Source organism: Gallinula chloropus (genome assembly GCF_964237585.1).
Source record: "Gallinula chloropus genome assembly, chromosome: 15".
Taxonomy (NCBI): domain Eukaryota; kingdom Metazoa; phylum Chordata; class Aves; order Gruiformes; family Rallidae; genus Gallinula; species Gallinula chloropus.
Window position 1 is genome coordinate 13,082,806 of NC_140100.1, and position 16,509 is coordinate 13,099,314.

A 16,509-nucleotide genomic window follows, 5' to 3' on the forward strand; every position below is an offset into this window, starting at 1 on the left:
TTAAAAGTATCTTTCTAACTATACTGGTTAAAAATCTGCAGTAGTTTTCAATTTACTTGAAGAAATAAGAAATTGATATATAGGATTGAGAGAAGTAGTCATATGCAGAAGTGTTTGCCCTTGGGAAGAAATACCTGCTCAGATGGAACTGAGACATTTTGCATCCCAGAAGTACATTTTCATGACCCACACTATCTGGGTTTCCATCGCAGAGCTCAGGCTGCCAAAGGGTGCCAGTCCATCAAGGGGCTGTACTTAGCCCAGGTGGGAGTATCTGGCAAGTGGAATATATGCAACTTTACTTTCACATCACTATATTTGTCATCGACTCTCTCAATTTTTCTGTTTATCTCCTTTATAACCAGTAACAATTTAAAAAAATAGATTTGAAGGGAAAAAAAGTTTTCTGGATTTTAAATGTGTGTACATTTGAGCTATAAAACAACCAGCAAACATTTTGTTCGATACTTTCACTGTCAATACACAAATGAAATTGATGGTAGCAACTGTGTATCTTAATAATTGAGTAGGGCTTACTGTACAATGAAGTTAGGTCTGCCTACATTTCTTGTACCTTTTTGAGTAAATAAAAAGTGTAAAAGTGATAAGGAACATTAAGACAACCTAAAATGCATCATGAATTTTCACTATAGTTTACTTGCGAGCTCTTTAAGCCTTGTGCCCTCAGTAGTTAGTGCGTACAATTGGCATCTGAAGGGAACAGCCCTACGTTTGCAAAGGATTGAGTTAGGTTAGCTGCCCTTTTCCAGGTCTGGGACTTTAAGACAGAGAGAACATGATGCACCATAGTGTCAGTTTAACTCAGAAGGGCTCCATCTGCAAACTGTGGGATTGTTCACAGTAAGGACTAATGCTTGCTTTGGACATTGGGTGTGACGTGTATCGTGACACCTCTGATTATCAGTTCTCCCTCTAAGTCATTGTAAATGATAGTATAGAATTCAACTCAATAAAACCCTGACAGTTTAAAGACATTAACCCCATCAAACATCTAAAGAATTGCTTGTAATTGTTACAAATAACATCTAATTAGATGTAAAAAAATTGAACTGGCTTGTTTGAACTCCAGCATCCTAGTCTTCCCTTTCATTCTCACAGTTGCAATGCTGGCCAATATGTAAGTTTCTCCTTAGTTTTAGAATTGATCTATGGAGTTGTGAAATGAATTTTAGAAAAGCAAAATAGTATGTGCCTACAGAAACTGAAACAGTATGACAAGGGATGATTATGGTAGATGTTTTAAATAGGTAACACTTTGGGTTATTTTTTTTTTTACCAGTTACTTAGTAAAGAGTTGGTAATAAAAAGTAAGGTTTCAGAGTAGTTTCAAAAACATCTGTGGCTCCAAAAGACAAATAGCAGTTTGTGTTCTGGGGTCTTTCTGTACCTAACTAAACCAGCATATTGTTCTTACAGGTAATTCTGTACTTTGGCACCTGAAGACAGAGTGTCTGTGGCTCAATGTTCATATCAACAAAAGGTTTTGAATGAAGAAAAGGAGTTTCTTGGCTAGCCACTCCTGAAGCAGTTTTTAGGAAAAATGATCTTTTCATTTAGATGAGAGGGCAGTTTAATAGCTTCCTAGAAATCAATAAGGAGGATTTTCTGTTAAACAGTAGCTGGTAAGTCTGCATTGCTACTGGCTGAATACCTTTTAGGCAAACATCTTAACTGTTCCTTTACATATAATTATCACAAGAGGTGATAATAAAAGAGGTGATAGCAGTAAAAAGAGTGACAAATTGAACTACCTATGAAATACAGAGTAGTTCTGTGTTGATAAAGTTAAATTTATGCCCCTGTATTTTTTTAAATTCATCTCTGTAGCATTACATGTAAGATTGATCTCATAAAAAAATAAATAAAGCAAAACTACCAAGCTGTGCATCCAGTTGAAAATGAAAGAACATACAGATAGATCACTAGGTTTGTTCATACTAAAAGGCGGGTGTTGGTGTCTCAGAGATAGGGCAGAGGCAATGACTGGACACTACTTTTGATCTTAATCAATCCTGTCCCTACAGAATGGATTTACAGATTCCTTGTTTGTTGTGGTTTTTTTCCCAAAATGTGGACCCCTAAGTAACAAGGTTCACAGATTTCTAAAGAAGAATTTCAAATCTCTTGAATACATTGTAGATGAAGTAACAGAAATAGATTTTGTTCTCTCAGGGTTTAACTCTTCTGTTACCGCTATGGGATATTTGCTCCCAGACTGAATAGTTCTCAATAGGATCTTCAGAATACTCAGTGCTTGGCAGAGCTTTCATCATCTTGCAGAACTCAAATTTTACAGGTAGTCCTCTGTACAAGGTAGAACACGTTCCTTCTAGCTCCTGTTTGGTAGACTCTTGCATTAAAGCTGTGCAAAACAGAAAAACTCAGTTTTTTCCCATGCCTAGCAGCACAGGGTGGAGGAATTACATGCAATTTGGAGTGAAACAGCACCCAAGTGTTGACTTCACCCAGACTTTTTGTTAATCCCACACAACACAAAAATAATTAAAGGAAGCTATGTATGTGCATATAAAGGAATCGTTTGATGCTAATCCTTACACATGGTTTCCAGCAACCCAAATCCTGTTTGCTTTGACTTCAGAAAGGACAAATCAGGATTTGTGCTGTAGTGAAGTTTTCTGCATTTTGAAATATTAGTATATTTAGCATTTCTCTTTTTATGTTACCTGGTTTAAAAAAGAATTTTGCAAGAGAAGGTTTATATTAAATTATTCATATTTCTAGCTTATTCTCCTAAGATTCTGCAAAAGACTTTTGTATGTATTTGGATGACAGTATATGAGAATATACTATCTCATTTTTTTTAATAAATAGCAGAAAATTTGTTTTCTGATTGCAATCATATTAGACATATAAAAGTAAACTATTTTACTTTTGCTATCCTCCTTTCAGATGCACGAAGTAAATTACAATTATTTTTTTCAAAAACTTTTAACATATTTTGCAGTAGTGCCCTTTACTATCTACATCAATATAAATATTGTTTCATTTTTATTAGACTTCATAAATATATTGACATACCTGTAACACTAAACATGAAGCTTCCAATGCAAGAGTTTGTACATAGTCCATATTCAAATGTCACCATTATTTCATTTAAAAGATCCCAGCATGTCTACCTCATGATCCTTATAAACTCTATAGTACTGAAATACGTCAACACTTTTTCTTGCTACATTCATTAAAATTAAGCACCCTTACCCTACCCCATCTGTAAACATCAAGTCAATTGGCAGCTAGCACATTTCCCAGTCAGCAAGCAGTATTGTGAATTTTATCTTCTCTTGCAGAAATCAATTCGTCTTCGTTGCAGCAGATGAAATTTCTTGTAACACCTCTGCAGGTAACAATCATTGATACTTCTTGATGCATCCATCCAGGTCTCAATATCCTTTTTCACATGCTGCATTTAATCGTAAGAGAAACCATAGGAAAGTCCATAGTGTAAATCTTTGGAACAGTTTAATTAATTTATAGCTTGAGCCTATAGGTTCTGCCATATAAAAGACATTAGGTTATTTTGCTGATTTGGTGTTTTATTTCCAGTTTAAATATCGTATGGCCTAGAAAAGTAAGGATATGTAAAACCTCCTTTATAATAAATACTTGCTGTGCAGTGCAATCAAGATTGTGACTTTAAAAAGCCAAAAAGAAATAGAACTAAGGAGAAAAGAGTAAAGGCTTAGATGTACGTAGGACATTGTAAGTGCTATAGATTTAACAATTTTCTTTTCAAGTCTTTGGGGACAAATGTTGCCCACAAGGGTACAGCAGACCCTAAAGCACTCACAAAGTCTATCCTATGGATAAGATAGTGGGAGAGAGGGTCTTCAGAGGATCACGCTCTAGTAAGTAAAAGCTCTTAGCTGTTTTGCTAATATAGTATCATGTTGTAAGCCATGGGTATAGAAGAATGAACAATGTTTTCAAAAGGTAATTGTAATTTATAAATACATGGAATATGTCAAGGGATTTTGTCTCTTTTAAGCAACAGAGTTTGAACAATTTTAGTCTTAATTCAGGTAAGGATGGTATTATGTCACAAGATAAGAAATCAAAGCCAAAATAAATAGTAACAGCTCCAGGACAGATAAAAAGCTGCTTGTATTGAAGGATGAAAGGCTACATAGTGTGACACAGAATGTTGGTATTGTTTATTTATAGACTTTTACATTAGCAGAAATAAATGAAAGGTGAAGAGTTTTCTCTTTATGCTATAGTGACCTACATGGTAACAAATTAAGAACATGTATTTACAAGAAAGCTGGTCATAGCTAAAGCCAAAAATGCTAAAATTGTAATAATCTGTATGCTAGCCATAGCAGTTCTGGTGGTAATCTGAAAAGTTCTTCTGAAACAAAACTTGATTTAAGTCCTAAATCATTAGGAGAATGTATTTTGAGAAGTCAACATTTGATGGTATCTTGATCTCACTTGATTTTTGCTTGGATTTTGGCTTTCATTCGCTGGTGCTTCCTGCTCAGCTCCAAATTAGAGTGAGCTGTAGTAGTGAGGCTAATACTTTAAAATTGAGGCATTGCTAAGTATGAAGAGAGAGAATTATTTTAGCAATTTTTTAGCTTGGAATTCTTGAGATAGATGTGTGGTCTTTAATACTTTCCTTGTCCTGTAAACAAATTTCCTGTTTTGTAGAGTGAACCCTTCTAAACAATAGTTATTTCTCTAATAGACTTCCCCCTGCCCAGCTCGGGCACAATTAAAGTGTCCGAGACCATATTGTATACATTCTGTATATCTCTACTTTGGAATTCATGTACAAAATAAGCTCTTGTTTCTCAGTAAATTCAGTGAACTTCACACCAAAGGAAATGGATCTCAGTACATATATATCTATTAAAACTTTTCAGCTTACCAGTTGATTACCTGTGTTGAATTGATTCAACAATAAGGTATTTTTGTTAGGTATGGTTTCACCCATACATATGATAAACATATCCATCATAGGTGACTGTAGATGCCTTTTCATATTATGATCTAAAAGACAAAGCTAATGAAAGCCTGCATCTTCTGTTTCTCATAGACCAAAGTTTTAATCTTAGACTTGAAAGGACTTTTGGCTTAATTGAAATACAATTCTCTGGCCCATATTCCTGTGGTACAAGTTGCCAGAGTTGCATTTGGTCTATAAATTCTGTAAGTTGATGTTCAACTAATGTGTTACCTGATGTTTTGTGATTTAATTCATGGAGCATATATAGAGATACAGAAATATTTAGAGCCAAACCTAACTTTCCTCTGTTTTTTCAGACAGATGCATGTAAAGCACCTACAGTACAAATTTATAGTGCTTCTTTTAGTGTTCCTAAAGTCAATTACAGTAATTCAACTGCGTTTATAAACTTGATATAAAATGAAGATACTGATAATATGCTCAATGTTTCAAATGTGGGTATATGTATGTTTGCATTGTTTCCTTGTAAAGAATGTGTGTGTTTGTAGATTTCTGATACTAATATAACAACTAAACTTTTGGTTAGAACTTTATCATCAAATGCAAACGGGGTCTTGGGTGATTCTGCTCGTAATATTCACTCCTCTCTTAGAATCATAGAATATCCCAAGGTGGAAGGGATCGATAAGGATCATCAAGTCCAACTCCTGGCTCCACACAGGACCCGTCAAGTCAGAGCAGGGCACTGAGGGCAACATCCAGATGCCTCTTGGGATCAGCCCAGCTCAGGGGTGTGACCACTTCCAAGGGGAGCCTGTTCCAGTCCCTGACCCCCCTCTCAGTACGAAACCTCTTCCTAATATCCAGATTGAACCTCCCCTGTTGTAGCTTCACACTGTTCCCTCAGATTCTATCACTGGTCACCAAAGAAGAGGAGATTGGCACCTGCCCCTTCACTTGCCTCTGTCATGATGCCACAGACTGTGATGAGGTCTCCCCTCAGCCTCCTCTTCTCCAGGCTGAACAAACCAAGAGACTTCAGCCTCTCCTAGTAAGGCTTCAGCTCCAGACCCTTCATCATCCTCACTGCCCTACTCTGGACACTCTCCAAAAGTTTTATGTCCCTCTCGGCCTGTGATGCCCAAAACTACACCCAGTACTTAAGGTGAGGCTGCACCAGTGCAGCATAGAGCAGGAAAATCCCCTTCCTGGACTGACTGGCCATGCCATGCTTCGTGCACCCCAGGATATGGTTGGCCATCCTGGCTACCTGGGCACACGGCTGGCTGACGGGTAACTTGCTGTCGACCAAGATCCCCAAATCCTTCTCAGCACAGCTGGCCTCCAGCACCTGATCCCCCAGTCTGGATGTGTAGCCAGGGTTGCCCCTTCCTAGCTGCAGAATCTGTCACTTATCCTTGTTAAACTCCATGCTGTTGGTGATTGCCCAGCTCTCTGATTTGTCCAGGTCTCACTGTAAGGCTTCTCCACCCTCAACAGAGTTGACAGCTCCTCCCAATTTGGTGTCTGCAAATTTACTTAAGAGAAGCTCTGGTCCCGAGTCAAGGTTGTTTATGAAAATGTGAAAAAGAATTGGACCTAAAATGGGGCCCTGGGGGACCCCATTAGTGACTGGCCACCCATCCCATGTTACCCCATTTGCTATCACCCTCTGGGCCCAACCCATCAGCCACCTGCTCACCCAACACATCATGACTTTGTCTAGTTGTATGCTGGACATTTTGTCCAATAAGATACCGAGAGACACGGCATGAAAAGCCTTACTGAAATCCAAAACAATAACATCAACTGGTTCCCCTTGGTCAACCAGTTTGGTGACCTTGTTTTAAAAGGAAATCAGATTGGATAGACAAGTTCATCCTCTCCTGAACCCATGTTGGCTGTGACCAGTGACTGCATTGTCCTTTAGGTGTTTTTCAGTAACTCCCAGTATGATTTTCTCCATAATTTTACAGGCACTGAGGACCTGTAATTACCAGGGTCTTCTTTCCTACCCTTCATGAAAAGTGGGTCAACATGTGCCAGCTTCCAGTCAAAGCAGGACTGCTTCAGATTCCCAAGACCACTGAAAAATAATTGAGAGGTCTTGCAATGACATCATCAGTTCCCTGATTACCCTGGGATAAATCCCATTGGGGCCCATGGATTTATATGGATCCAGGTGAGGCAGCAAATCGCCCGCAAGTTCAGTGTTCACTAGGAGTTTATCATTACCGTGGTCATGGTTCTCCAACTTGAGGCATCTGGAGTCCCAGAGCCCATCAACTATGTTGAAGACGGAGGCAAAGAAGGCATTAAAGTGCCTTTACTTTGTCTATGTCCCCTCAGTAAGGTGACCATTCTCTTCGATTAAGGGACCATTGCTCTCTCTGGTCCTTCTCTTCTTGTTAATGTATTTGAAAAACCCTTTCTTATTGTCTGCCAGTATTGGCCAGCCTCAGCTCTAACTGAGCTTTGGCCACATGAATTTTCTCCCTACAAAGGTGAACAGCACTCCTATAATCCTCCCATGTTGCCTGACCTTGCTTCCATTGGCTGTACTTTCTTTTTCCACCTAAGCTCTAGAAGAAGGTCCCTGTTCAGCCAAGCCAGCTTCCTGCCTGCCTGCTTGATTTTCAATGTTTTGGAATTGCCTGTTCCTGTGCTTTTAGGAGGTGGTACTTAAAAGTGACCAGCATTGATGGACCCCAATGCCTTCAAGAGCAGTTTCATAGTGGACCTTACCAACTAGTTTCCTGAGCAGCCCAAAATCTGCCCCCCAGTATCTTCCTAATATTCCGTGCTCCCCATATCTTCCTAATACTTCAACATTCCTGCCAGGGGATACTTAGCCCACATGACATCCTTTCTGATGTGGAAATGAAGTCATCTTGAATAAATAGATAAATGAATGTGTTCATGAATGGATGGCATGTCCATATACACATTTCTATTTCTGTAAGTATATCTGTTCTTGCATGCACATTCTATAAAGGAAACCTATTCAGGTATCTGACAGAGGAATCCTTCTATGAGAAATTTAAAAATATTTCACTCTTGATTGCATCCAGTGCACTCTGAGGCTAAAAAATTATTACTGTTTGGAAGAGAAGTTCTGTGCTTCTGGGATAGATCTTCTCTGGCAGGCAGACAGTCTGTGAACAGTCCTGACCTAGAACAGAGGTAGGGAAACTGTCTGAAACCTTCTATCTATTTGAAGATGGCATTTAAACAAGGATGTCTGAAAACTTTGCTCTCACAAATCTCTGACAGTGAGTACATCCAGAGGTTCCTGACTGATGGGGGCAGTGGGAATCTTGCTCTATAAGGGCTCCTAATAAATCAGAATTACCCCAAGAATAAACATAGATTTTATTTACAAGTTGGTTACATAACATTGTTCATTTTAAATCTTTAGTATTTTCAATTATTTTTTCCAAATCAATGCTCAATATTTTTTTTTAGGTTTTGTAAAATTTCAATTAAAAAAATTAATATTTTGTAGTGTCTTTTTCAAGTGTACCTGCATGTTATATTCAATTATTTTTGTGTAAATATAGGCCAGGGTCATTATTCTTTATTTATATCACTCTTTCTTTCGTTCTTCAATTTTAACTGCTATTTAACTCCCATCTACAAACAAAAAAACTCTAGTGTGTTGCAGACCTGTTTGTTTGGGCTTTTTTCTCCAAGTGTATATGCAGTTTATGATTTTGAAATAGCAGAGAAAGAAGCAAGTAAATATGGAATGAAGTATGGTGGAATTGGATGTAACACCTGTCCAGTTGTCACTGTATTTATTTACATATTTGAATAGAATCATCCCAGGAGGTGGGACTGTGTGTGTGTGTGTGTGTGTGTGTGTGTGTGTGTGTGTGCAAAACAAATGTATTATAAAGCTTTAGAGGTTGACAGTCCTAGGTGAAGTTATTGGCCTTTGTTTCCAGAAAGATAGTCTCCAAAACCTATTAAACATTGTGAAAGTTTTAATTTTATAACTCTAGGAGGAATGTTTCATAAAAGCAGGCAGCTTAAAGAAGCAAATATTGGAGTTTGTACTACTGAAATAGTTTGAACTGCTTTTTGGCAATTTTTAATTTAAATTAAATTTTCCTATATACTGTCCTTAACTTGTCAATACAAACACTACTACAAATTTAATTAATGGAATAATAGGAATTGTGGAGAAGCTTATTTTAAAGCAATTTAATATTTGACAGCGCTTAAAATGGTTCAGGTACCTCTGCTAAGGTACACAAACCATTGTTGCTATTTGCCATATATGCCTGCGTACATCTCATAGACCTAGTCATGATGTTAATCAGATTCCTCTTTCAAAGGAATTTCCAAGAAGAAAATACTGCTTTGGAAAAATGCAGGTTCAGCCTTTTTTGATTACTGTGTACATGTGTCGCATTGTGAGAGGTTCTTTCTATGTCGCTGCCTATTGTTTTGTCTTTATTTCATGAAGGCATTTGGGAAGAGAACCATTTTCTATGAGATGCTTTTATTATGATGTTATGCTCTTCCACTAATCAGATAAAAAAATGAAGGAGCATCTGTAAAATCTTTGTACAAGTATTTGTTTAAGGCTGTACTGCTTTCCCTTGTGAAAAATAGCAGATACTGAACTTTTTGCTCTGGAAAGACTAGGAAATCTTGTACTAATGCACATTATTAAACTTTTCTATAATTCAAGTGTCCTTTATGTTGGCAGTTTAAACCTGTGTTTACTGCTGCTGTAAATAGTTGCTTATATGGAATTCCATTTGTTACAGCTTTTACTGCTTTTGGTAGTTCTGTGGAAACGATGTTCAGCTATTGGATCAGTTGATAAAAATCAGTAAATGCCTTGATTATCCACTGTTCTTCTTTCAGGGAGCTTGATTAATTCCTTTTTCTCACCCAGTGAAAACACTGGCAGCCCTTTTTGGCATCTTTGTCATTATCTCTTTGACAGCTTGCCTTCCCGGTGCTTACAGTTCTAGGTCAGTTCACATGGCTAGTCAAATGTGACAACACGACAAGATTAAGTAAAGCTGAGGTTCTGTGATTTGTAAATGGAGGATTTGCAATGTGAAGCTCCTTTGATAACAGAAATAGTGAATAATCTGTGTTTGCCCTCAACAAGTGTGTACAAGCACATGTGTATCTTCCCTACTGATTTTTTTTAGGAAGCAACCAGATTCTTTTTCTCTGATAGACTGAAAATACCACAAAAGGTGGCTATTGTTTGTGCATGTATGTATGGTTATATACAAGTACATTAAATAAACACTATTTTGGGTTTAATACCTTGAGATTATCATATTACAGTTAAAATAGTAAACAAAAATATAATACGATTGCATCCTACAGAACTTTACACACAAGCACAAAAGACTGTTTTAAAATTTCATAAACAAAGTACCTGGTATATTTATCACTGAAGTAGATAAGAATTTATTTATTTATTGTCCCAAAATCTAACAGCAATAATAATAGTAAAATGCCTTACAAATCAAAGAAATCCTTGGTTTTCATTGTAATGGGTTTATGGGTCTCTTGATGCCAAGCCTCAATTTCCCTAGTGGCTTTTTTTTATGAAGTTTATATAAAGCATGACTTTCTTGGATAGGGATTATACAGAAAGGTGGTGTTGGTAGCATGAAATCTTTATTTAAATGTTTAACAAGTGGCATCTGTAAACATCTAAGAAAATTCAAAAGATGCCACAGGTTGACATACAGAAATGATAATTAAAATCAGGTCTGAGCATCAATGACCAAAACTTCATCAAAACATCCCCCCATCGATTAACAAGAAAAATTAACTGGCCAAATTCAGATGTGACATAAATAGGTAAACAGACAAGAATTTGAAATTCCTTCCATATAGAAAATTCTGTATAGGCTTTTCAAGCTTCTTCTTGCACCAACATGCAAGAAGAAGTAAAGCCTGCTTTTAATATTTCATCAATGGCATATTTATGAAGATCCCTCCATGGAAATATTTTATCATCCTATCCCTGTGATAGAGCACGGTTGAGTTTCTTCATGTCTCTGAAAATCTAGGAATGTTAATACTATAGTAATGAAAAATCCCTGATGGCCAGCAAGGCACAGGGGAACTCAGCCCTGCAGTGTACATTGAAGTTTCACTGTTTCATTGTGCTGTCTGTCTCTACATTTTCCCAGTTCTTTCTCTGCTCCACATCACAAATCTGTAAAACATTACCAGTCATGGAAGAAGAAAGCAATAGGCAACCAAGTATTTGATGGCCCTTCCTTGTAGAATGATCTTAGTTGTTTGATATTGTGCATTTAAAACTTTGCATAGATTATTTTAGCATTCTGAACCTTTATAATCAAGGAAAATTACTAGAAACTGGTTTTAGCATTTTGCAATCACCTTGACCGTAAGTAAAAAGGTAGGACAGACATCTTTCCTCATTGCCTTCTGAGACACATAGAGAAACTTGTTGCTCATTAAGGTGACTGAAATGCCTACAGTTGCTTGGTTTTAATATGTAAAATTAAATAAAATATATGGTTGCTTGTGCTTTGAGCACCATAAGCAGATACAAGCCTGCTCTAGTAAAGAGTTTTAAGTTAAAGAACAGCACACAGCATTACCCCACTGAGGTGAAAATACTGTTCACCAGTGTGGTGTGTAACCAGTGAGTGTACAAAGGGGCTCTACTGCTCATGTCATCTACCTTGGTGTCACGGGAGTTACATGACCAAGATTTAGTTACTGGAATCATTTATCTGGAGAAGACCAGGTAATCCTTGTTTTCCTTGTATTCCTTCCAATTCTTTCATAAGGTTTTCACAACTTTGTATAAAATTTTACTGCACTTCTGGGTAAAGATGTGACAGGAGAGATGTGTAACACCCTTTCCATGTTACCTACCAACGGCAAGAGGCACATCCTGCAGCAGTGCCCTGTTCCTGGGGGGCCAGGCAGGGCAGCACCACCACAGCACTCTGCACTGATCCCTCTCGTGTTCAGCCAAGCCTCACTCATTCTGCTGCCTTTTTGAGAAATCAAATAACAATTGGCAGTACAAGAATTTAATGAAATTAAGGTTACTCTGGTTGAAGATTCAACACACTTAGGTGGTAAAAAGCAGCATTTTTATTACTTGACTGGTAAAGAATGGGTAATATTGTTGAAAAGTTAGAAATTCAGTGATGCATATGCTTTGCTTGTAATATAGCAAACAATGGGGGATTTAATCAGACTCAAATTTAGCTGAGATAGTGCCAGATTTTAAACTTTTTTTTTAACCAAATCCATAATTTTCTATAGTTTTTCTAGCAATATGCTGTCTTTAAAAATTGAAGGGGGGGATTATAAGAATCAGAGAGATATGTGCATCAGATTCCTAAGAAATAAAATCATGTTTAAAATTCTCCTTCTATAGTTTTTGGATCTTGTGTTAACTTGATTTGTATTCTATACTGTGATTTTTTTCCTTATTAATGTTGCTATTAAACCCTATAGTAGCATTATTAAGCAGCTTTCAAATGTCTCCATTATAGAGCTCTGCTGTCTTAGTTGTGTGTAGAAATACTACCAAGGAATATAATCTAAAATGTTAATTACAGTTAGATACACGTACTTTCCCTACTTTTACAGGCTTCAGCAGTACAACTACTGATAATTTAAAGAGAAAAATTCTGTTTCAAAGGCCCTGATAAAATAAATCTCACAGCCAATTACCGTTTTTAATTCTTTTTTTATTTGCGCAGTGGACAAGAAATTGTACTTTTACACAGAATTTTAGCAATTTTAAACTCATACTGAAAATGATTGAAGAAATTGAGACAGCATGAATAAAGAACTTAAAATACCCTGTGCTTATGGTGTATAATATACAGCTGCATTTACAGATGTTAGTGTGGTTGCACTGGGGTTTTTAGGTTTATCCCCTCAGTTATTTCCCACTAAGGTGCTAGTGCAGCTACTGCAGAACCTGAGCCAATGTGGTAACAAAATGCTAGCAAACTTTTTTTCTGTTACTCCCTAAATACTTGTTCCAGATAGACTGGCATATAGTGGAACTCACTTTGTTCTAATTAGTGGTGCATTAAAATTGTTCATCAGATGTGTTCTTAGACAAGAATTTGTGAGTGCGCATATTGGTTTTGATACATTGATTTAACATCCTGTAAAATACACAGATAATTGCATTGACTATTAATTTATTCAAAATACTTTGCCATTTCCATGTCCTAAATTTTATTAAATTGTTTACTGAGAATGATTATTTCCAGTGTAAATTATCACAAAGCATTTAAATGCCACTAATTTTAATGAGAAATAAACGTGATGGCATAATAGTGAATAAATGAACCAATGACTATGTGACTAAACTAGCTTACTGATTTTCAGTATGACAGTACAGTTTAAATCTTCTCACTATTTTCAGCATGGAAATCAGAATCTATTCTGCTAACCTTCTGAGCTTCTAAATTTGGTGTCATGCAAGGGCGTGTTTAAAAATTAGCATTTAAAAAGAAACCCACTTGCTTTAAGTTTAAGCTGACACTGTTCCTTTCCTCTGTGGAAATGAAATTTATTAATCATAATAAAACCATCATATTCTGAAGGTAGAGGTCACCCTGAGGAGAAAAAAAAAGCCTGTTCATCACAGAGGAATTTCAATTCATTTTTTTTCCCCCCAGATAATACCCAAGCATGTATCCTCTCCCCATTGGAAATATATTCTTCCATGTTTGTGCTTACATATGTCAACTGTATTTGGGAGGGTGCAAGAATGAGAATTTTGTAATTAATTTTAGATACATTATTTTCTTTTACAGGAGATTTGGAAGAATGCTTTTTACATTTTATTTTATGTTTACAATGCACACATTTGCCCAAGGGGAATTTCAATATCCTGTAAAAGAAAAGGAAGAAGTGTTCCATATTTTAACAAGAATATAATAAACATTGCTAATTCTGAAATACTATTTATATGTCAATATCACAGCACAAACTTCAGTATTATCATAATTTGATGTAAAAAAACCTTTTCAAGGAGCAAGTATTAACTTAGGCTGCAGTTTTCACATTAGGATTACTTCACAACTTTTTAAGGAAGAAACAGAATTTATGCAGTAGGATAAAAAAAACATGAAGCACTGACAATAGCATATTACTACATTTGCAAAAGAACAGTAAAAATGTACGTGGAAGTAAATAGTGGGTTGAAACAGTAATTTTTTACTTCTTTCTTTTGAAATTGCTTAATGTGTTTTTAATCCACTTTTCTTCTTAGTTTTCCAGATTTCTGTAAAATATTGATGTACTACTACTAGCAACGTTTTATTACATCAGTGTTGTAGACTTACTAGCTAGTTCAGTACTTCAGTTAAATTAGACTTTAGGTTTTGTGGGTCACCATGACATAGTCAAGGATCCTGCAGGAATGGAATGCAGCGGAGTCAAAATGAAGTCTTATGGCAGGGAATGGGTTGGAGCAGTGAGGGGAAAAACCTCCTAGAGTAAGTCAGTCCCACTGCTGTTAATGGTTTGCACTAGACCAAAACAAATGTAATTGTTACAGATCTGAAATTACAGTCCTTTGGTATTGCAGTAATACCAAGTAATCAAAACATACCCTCTCAACACATTTGAATATATACCTATTCCCAGAGCTTTAAAAATAATCACCGACATATTGGATTGAAAAGAGGAATTAACATGTTTTACGAAGTATTTTATGCATATTTTCATGAGTTTAAGACCTTGAGATAGAAGGTGATTGCTAAATATGCTGCTTCCCCTGGATATTTTAGTTGATATGGTGGTATTGGACAGACAGTTGGACTTGATGATCTTAGAGGTCTTTTCCAAAGTTAAAGATTCTATTCTAGGGTAAATTTATATCAGATATAAGATAAGAATTACTTACTGTGGTAGTGGTGAAGCATTGAGATAGGTTTCCCAGAGAAGCTGTGATGCCCCATCCCTGACAGTGTTCAAGACCACATTGGGTGGGGCTTTGGACAACCCAGTCTAGCAGTGGGTTTCCCTGGAGATTGAACTAGATAAACTTTGATGTCCCTTCCAGACAAAACCATTCTATGGTTCTATGATATCCATGTATATCTTTGGTAGCTACGAGGACTTCTCTGCCCAAATCTGAAGGAAACATAGCTGTGGGGTAAGATACAGCTGACATTCATGAACTTGTGGTCCTTTCACAGCTTTAATAGATTAACTTCTCCTTAATGTATTACCCCGTAATAGAAAGTTGAATTTATTAAGTAAACAAGACAGTACAACTGAAGGGATGCAGCTACTGTGTTTGTACTTTGTAGTGAAACATTCAGATTTTGCCTTTGAATTCTTTATAAGAACATAAGTGCACTTTACATTTGCTCAACTTGCTGGACTGTTGCTTGGAAAAAAAATGGCTTATTCACAACCCACATGCCAACTGCTTTAAAGTTTGTACTTACTGAACTTTTCTTCTATATTTTTTTCTTCTTTTCCTCATCAAGATGTGTGGTTGTATATCCTTGGAAAAGGCAAAACATGTAACTTCTGCAAGTCTGTGACTTTAGGCTTGGTTAGAGAGTAAGAGATGTTTGTGTAAAGTCCCTGCCTTTTCAACACTGAACTGTTTTGCTTTCAGCTAGCACAGTGTTCCCAGTGGTAGTTTACCAGGTTTTCCATACACAATACATCCCTCATACTCTTGCAAATATTGGCTCAGTGAAATGGTGAATTAAAGACTATTTTGTCTGCTGAAATTTCTGCTCCTTCCTTGAAAATATCACTGGGTAGGTAGGAATGTCTAGTTCAGATAATTTGGACCTCTTCTCTACCTCACATCCAGGACCCATGGTAGTGGGTGGTGGAGGATTGCATATGCCATGGAAATATTCCTTTCTCAGCTTTCCCTCAGCTGATTAGGAATCGGCTAACCAGATTCTGCTTGTGGAAGAGCAGATACATGATAATAAAATAAGACAACTGTCCTCTTTTCAAAAAAAAAAGTAAGTTTGTATCTGAAAAATGAGGTAGTTACGCAGAATAGGACCACTCTGGGGTTGTATTTTACGTAAGGCTAAAAAATGAAGATATCAAGTGTATTATTGAAACATATCTTGTTTATTACTTTAACCCTCATATGCAAGACACCAATATAATTTCAAGATTGCTTTTATGACACCTGAGATCAAATGGAAATTCTTTGATTACATAAAAAAAAATTTAGTGAAGCCAGAGTGTAGTTGACGTATCCATCTCACTAATGGTAACTGCATTCAGACTCTGACTGTGAAGCAAATCTATGTATTTCAAGGTGAAGAGGAGGATGGGGCCAGCAAATCAACTAGTTGTACATGTAAAGGAGTTTTGAAGTAGTTATAACTATAAGGATTTTGTCTGGGGAGAAATGACAAAAATCTGATTTTCACATCACTGCCTTTGCCTGGTTGTAGCAGGAACTTGGTCTGAAAAATTGAGATTTCAGCTGGACCAGTATCACAGTTTAGGATGATACTGTCCCTTCTATCAAAAGACCAGGAATGTGCAATACACAAGTTCATCAATGCCAA

General features: G+C 36.7%; 1 protein-coding gene across 5 annotated transcripts in view; it reads left to right on the forward strand.

The window, feature by feature from the left end:
* The window catches only part of RBFOX1 (RNA binding fox-1 homolog 1), a 256,272-nt gene that overhangs the window by 237,785 nt on the left and 1,978 nt on the right, over positions 1-16,509 (forward strand). The window contains exon 12 of one of the 5 annotated variants that reach the window (XM_084271068.1): positions 3,330-3,382. The exons of the other annotated variants lie outside the window; for them this stretch is intronic. Coding sequence (XP_084127194.1) covers positions 3,330-3,382 — 53 coding nt within the window. The remainder of the gene's footprint in view (positions 1-3,329; positions 3,383-16,509) is intronic. 5 annotated transcript variants of the gene reach the window in all.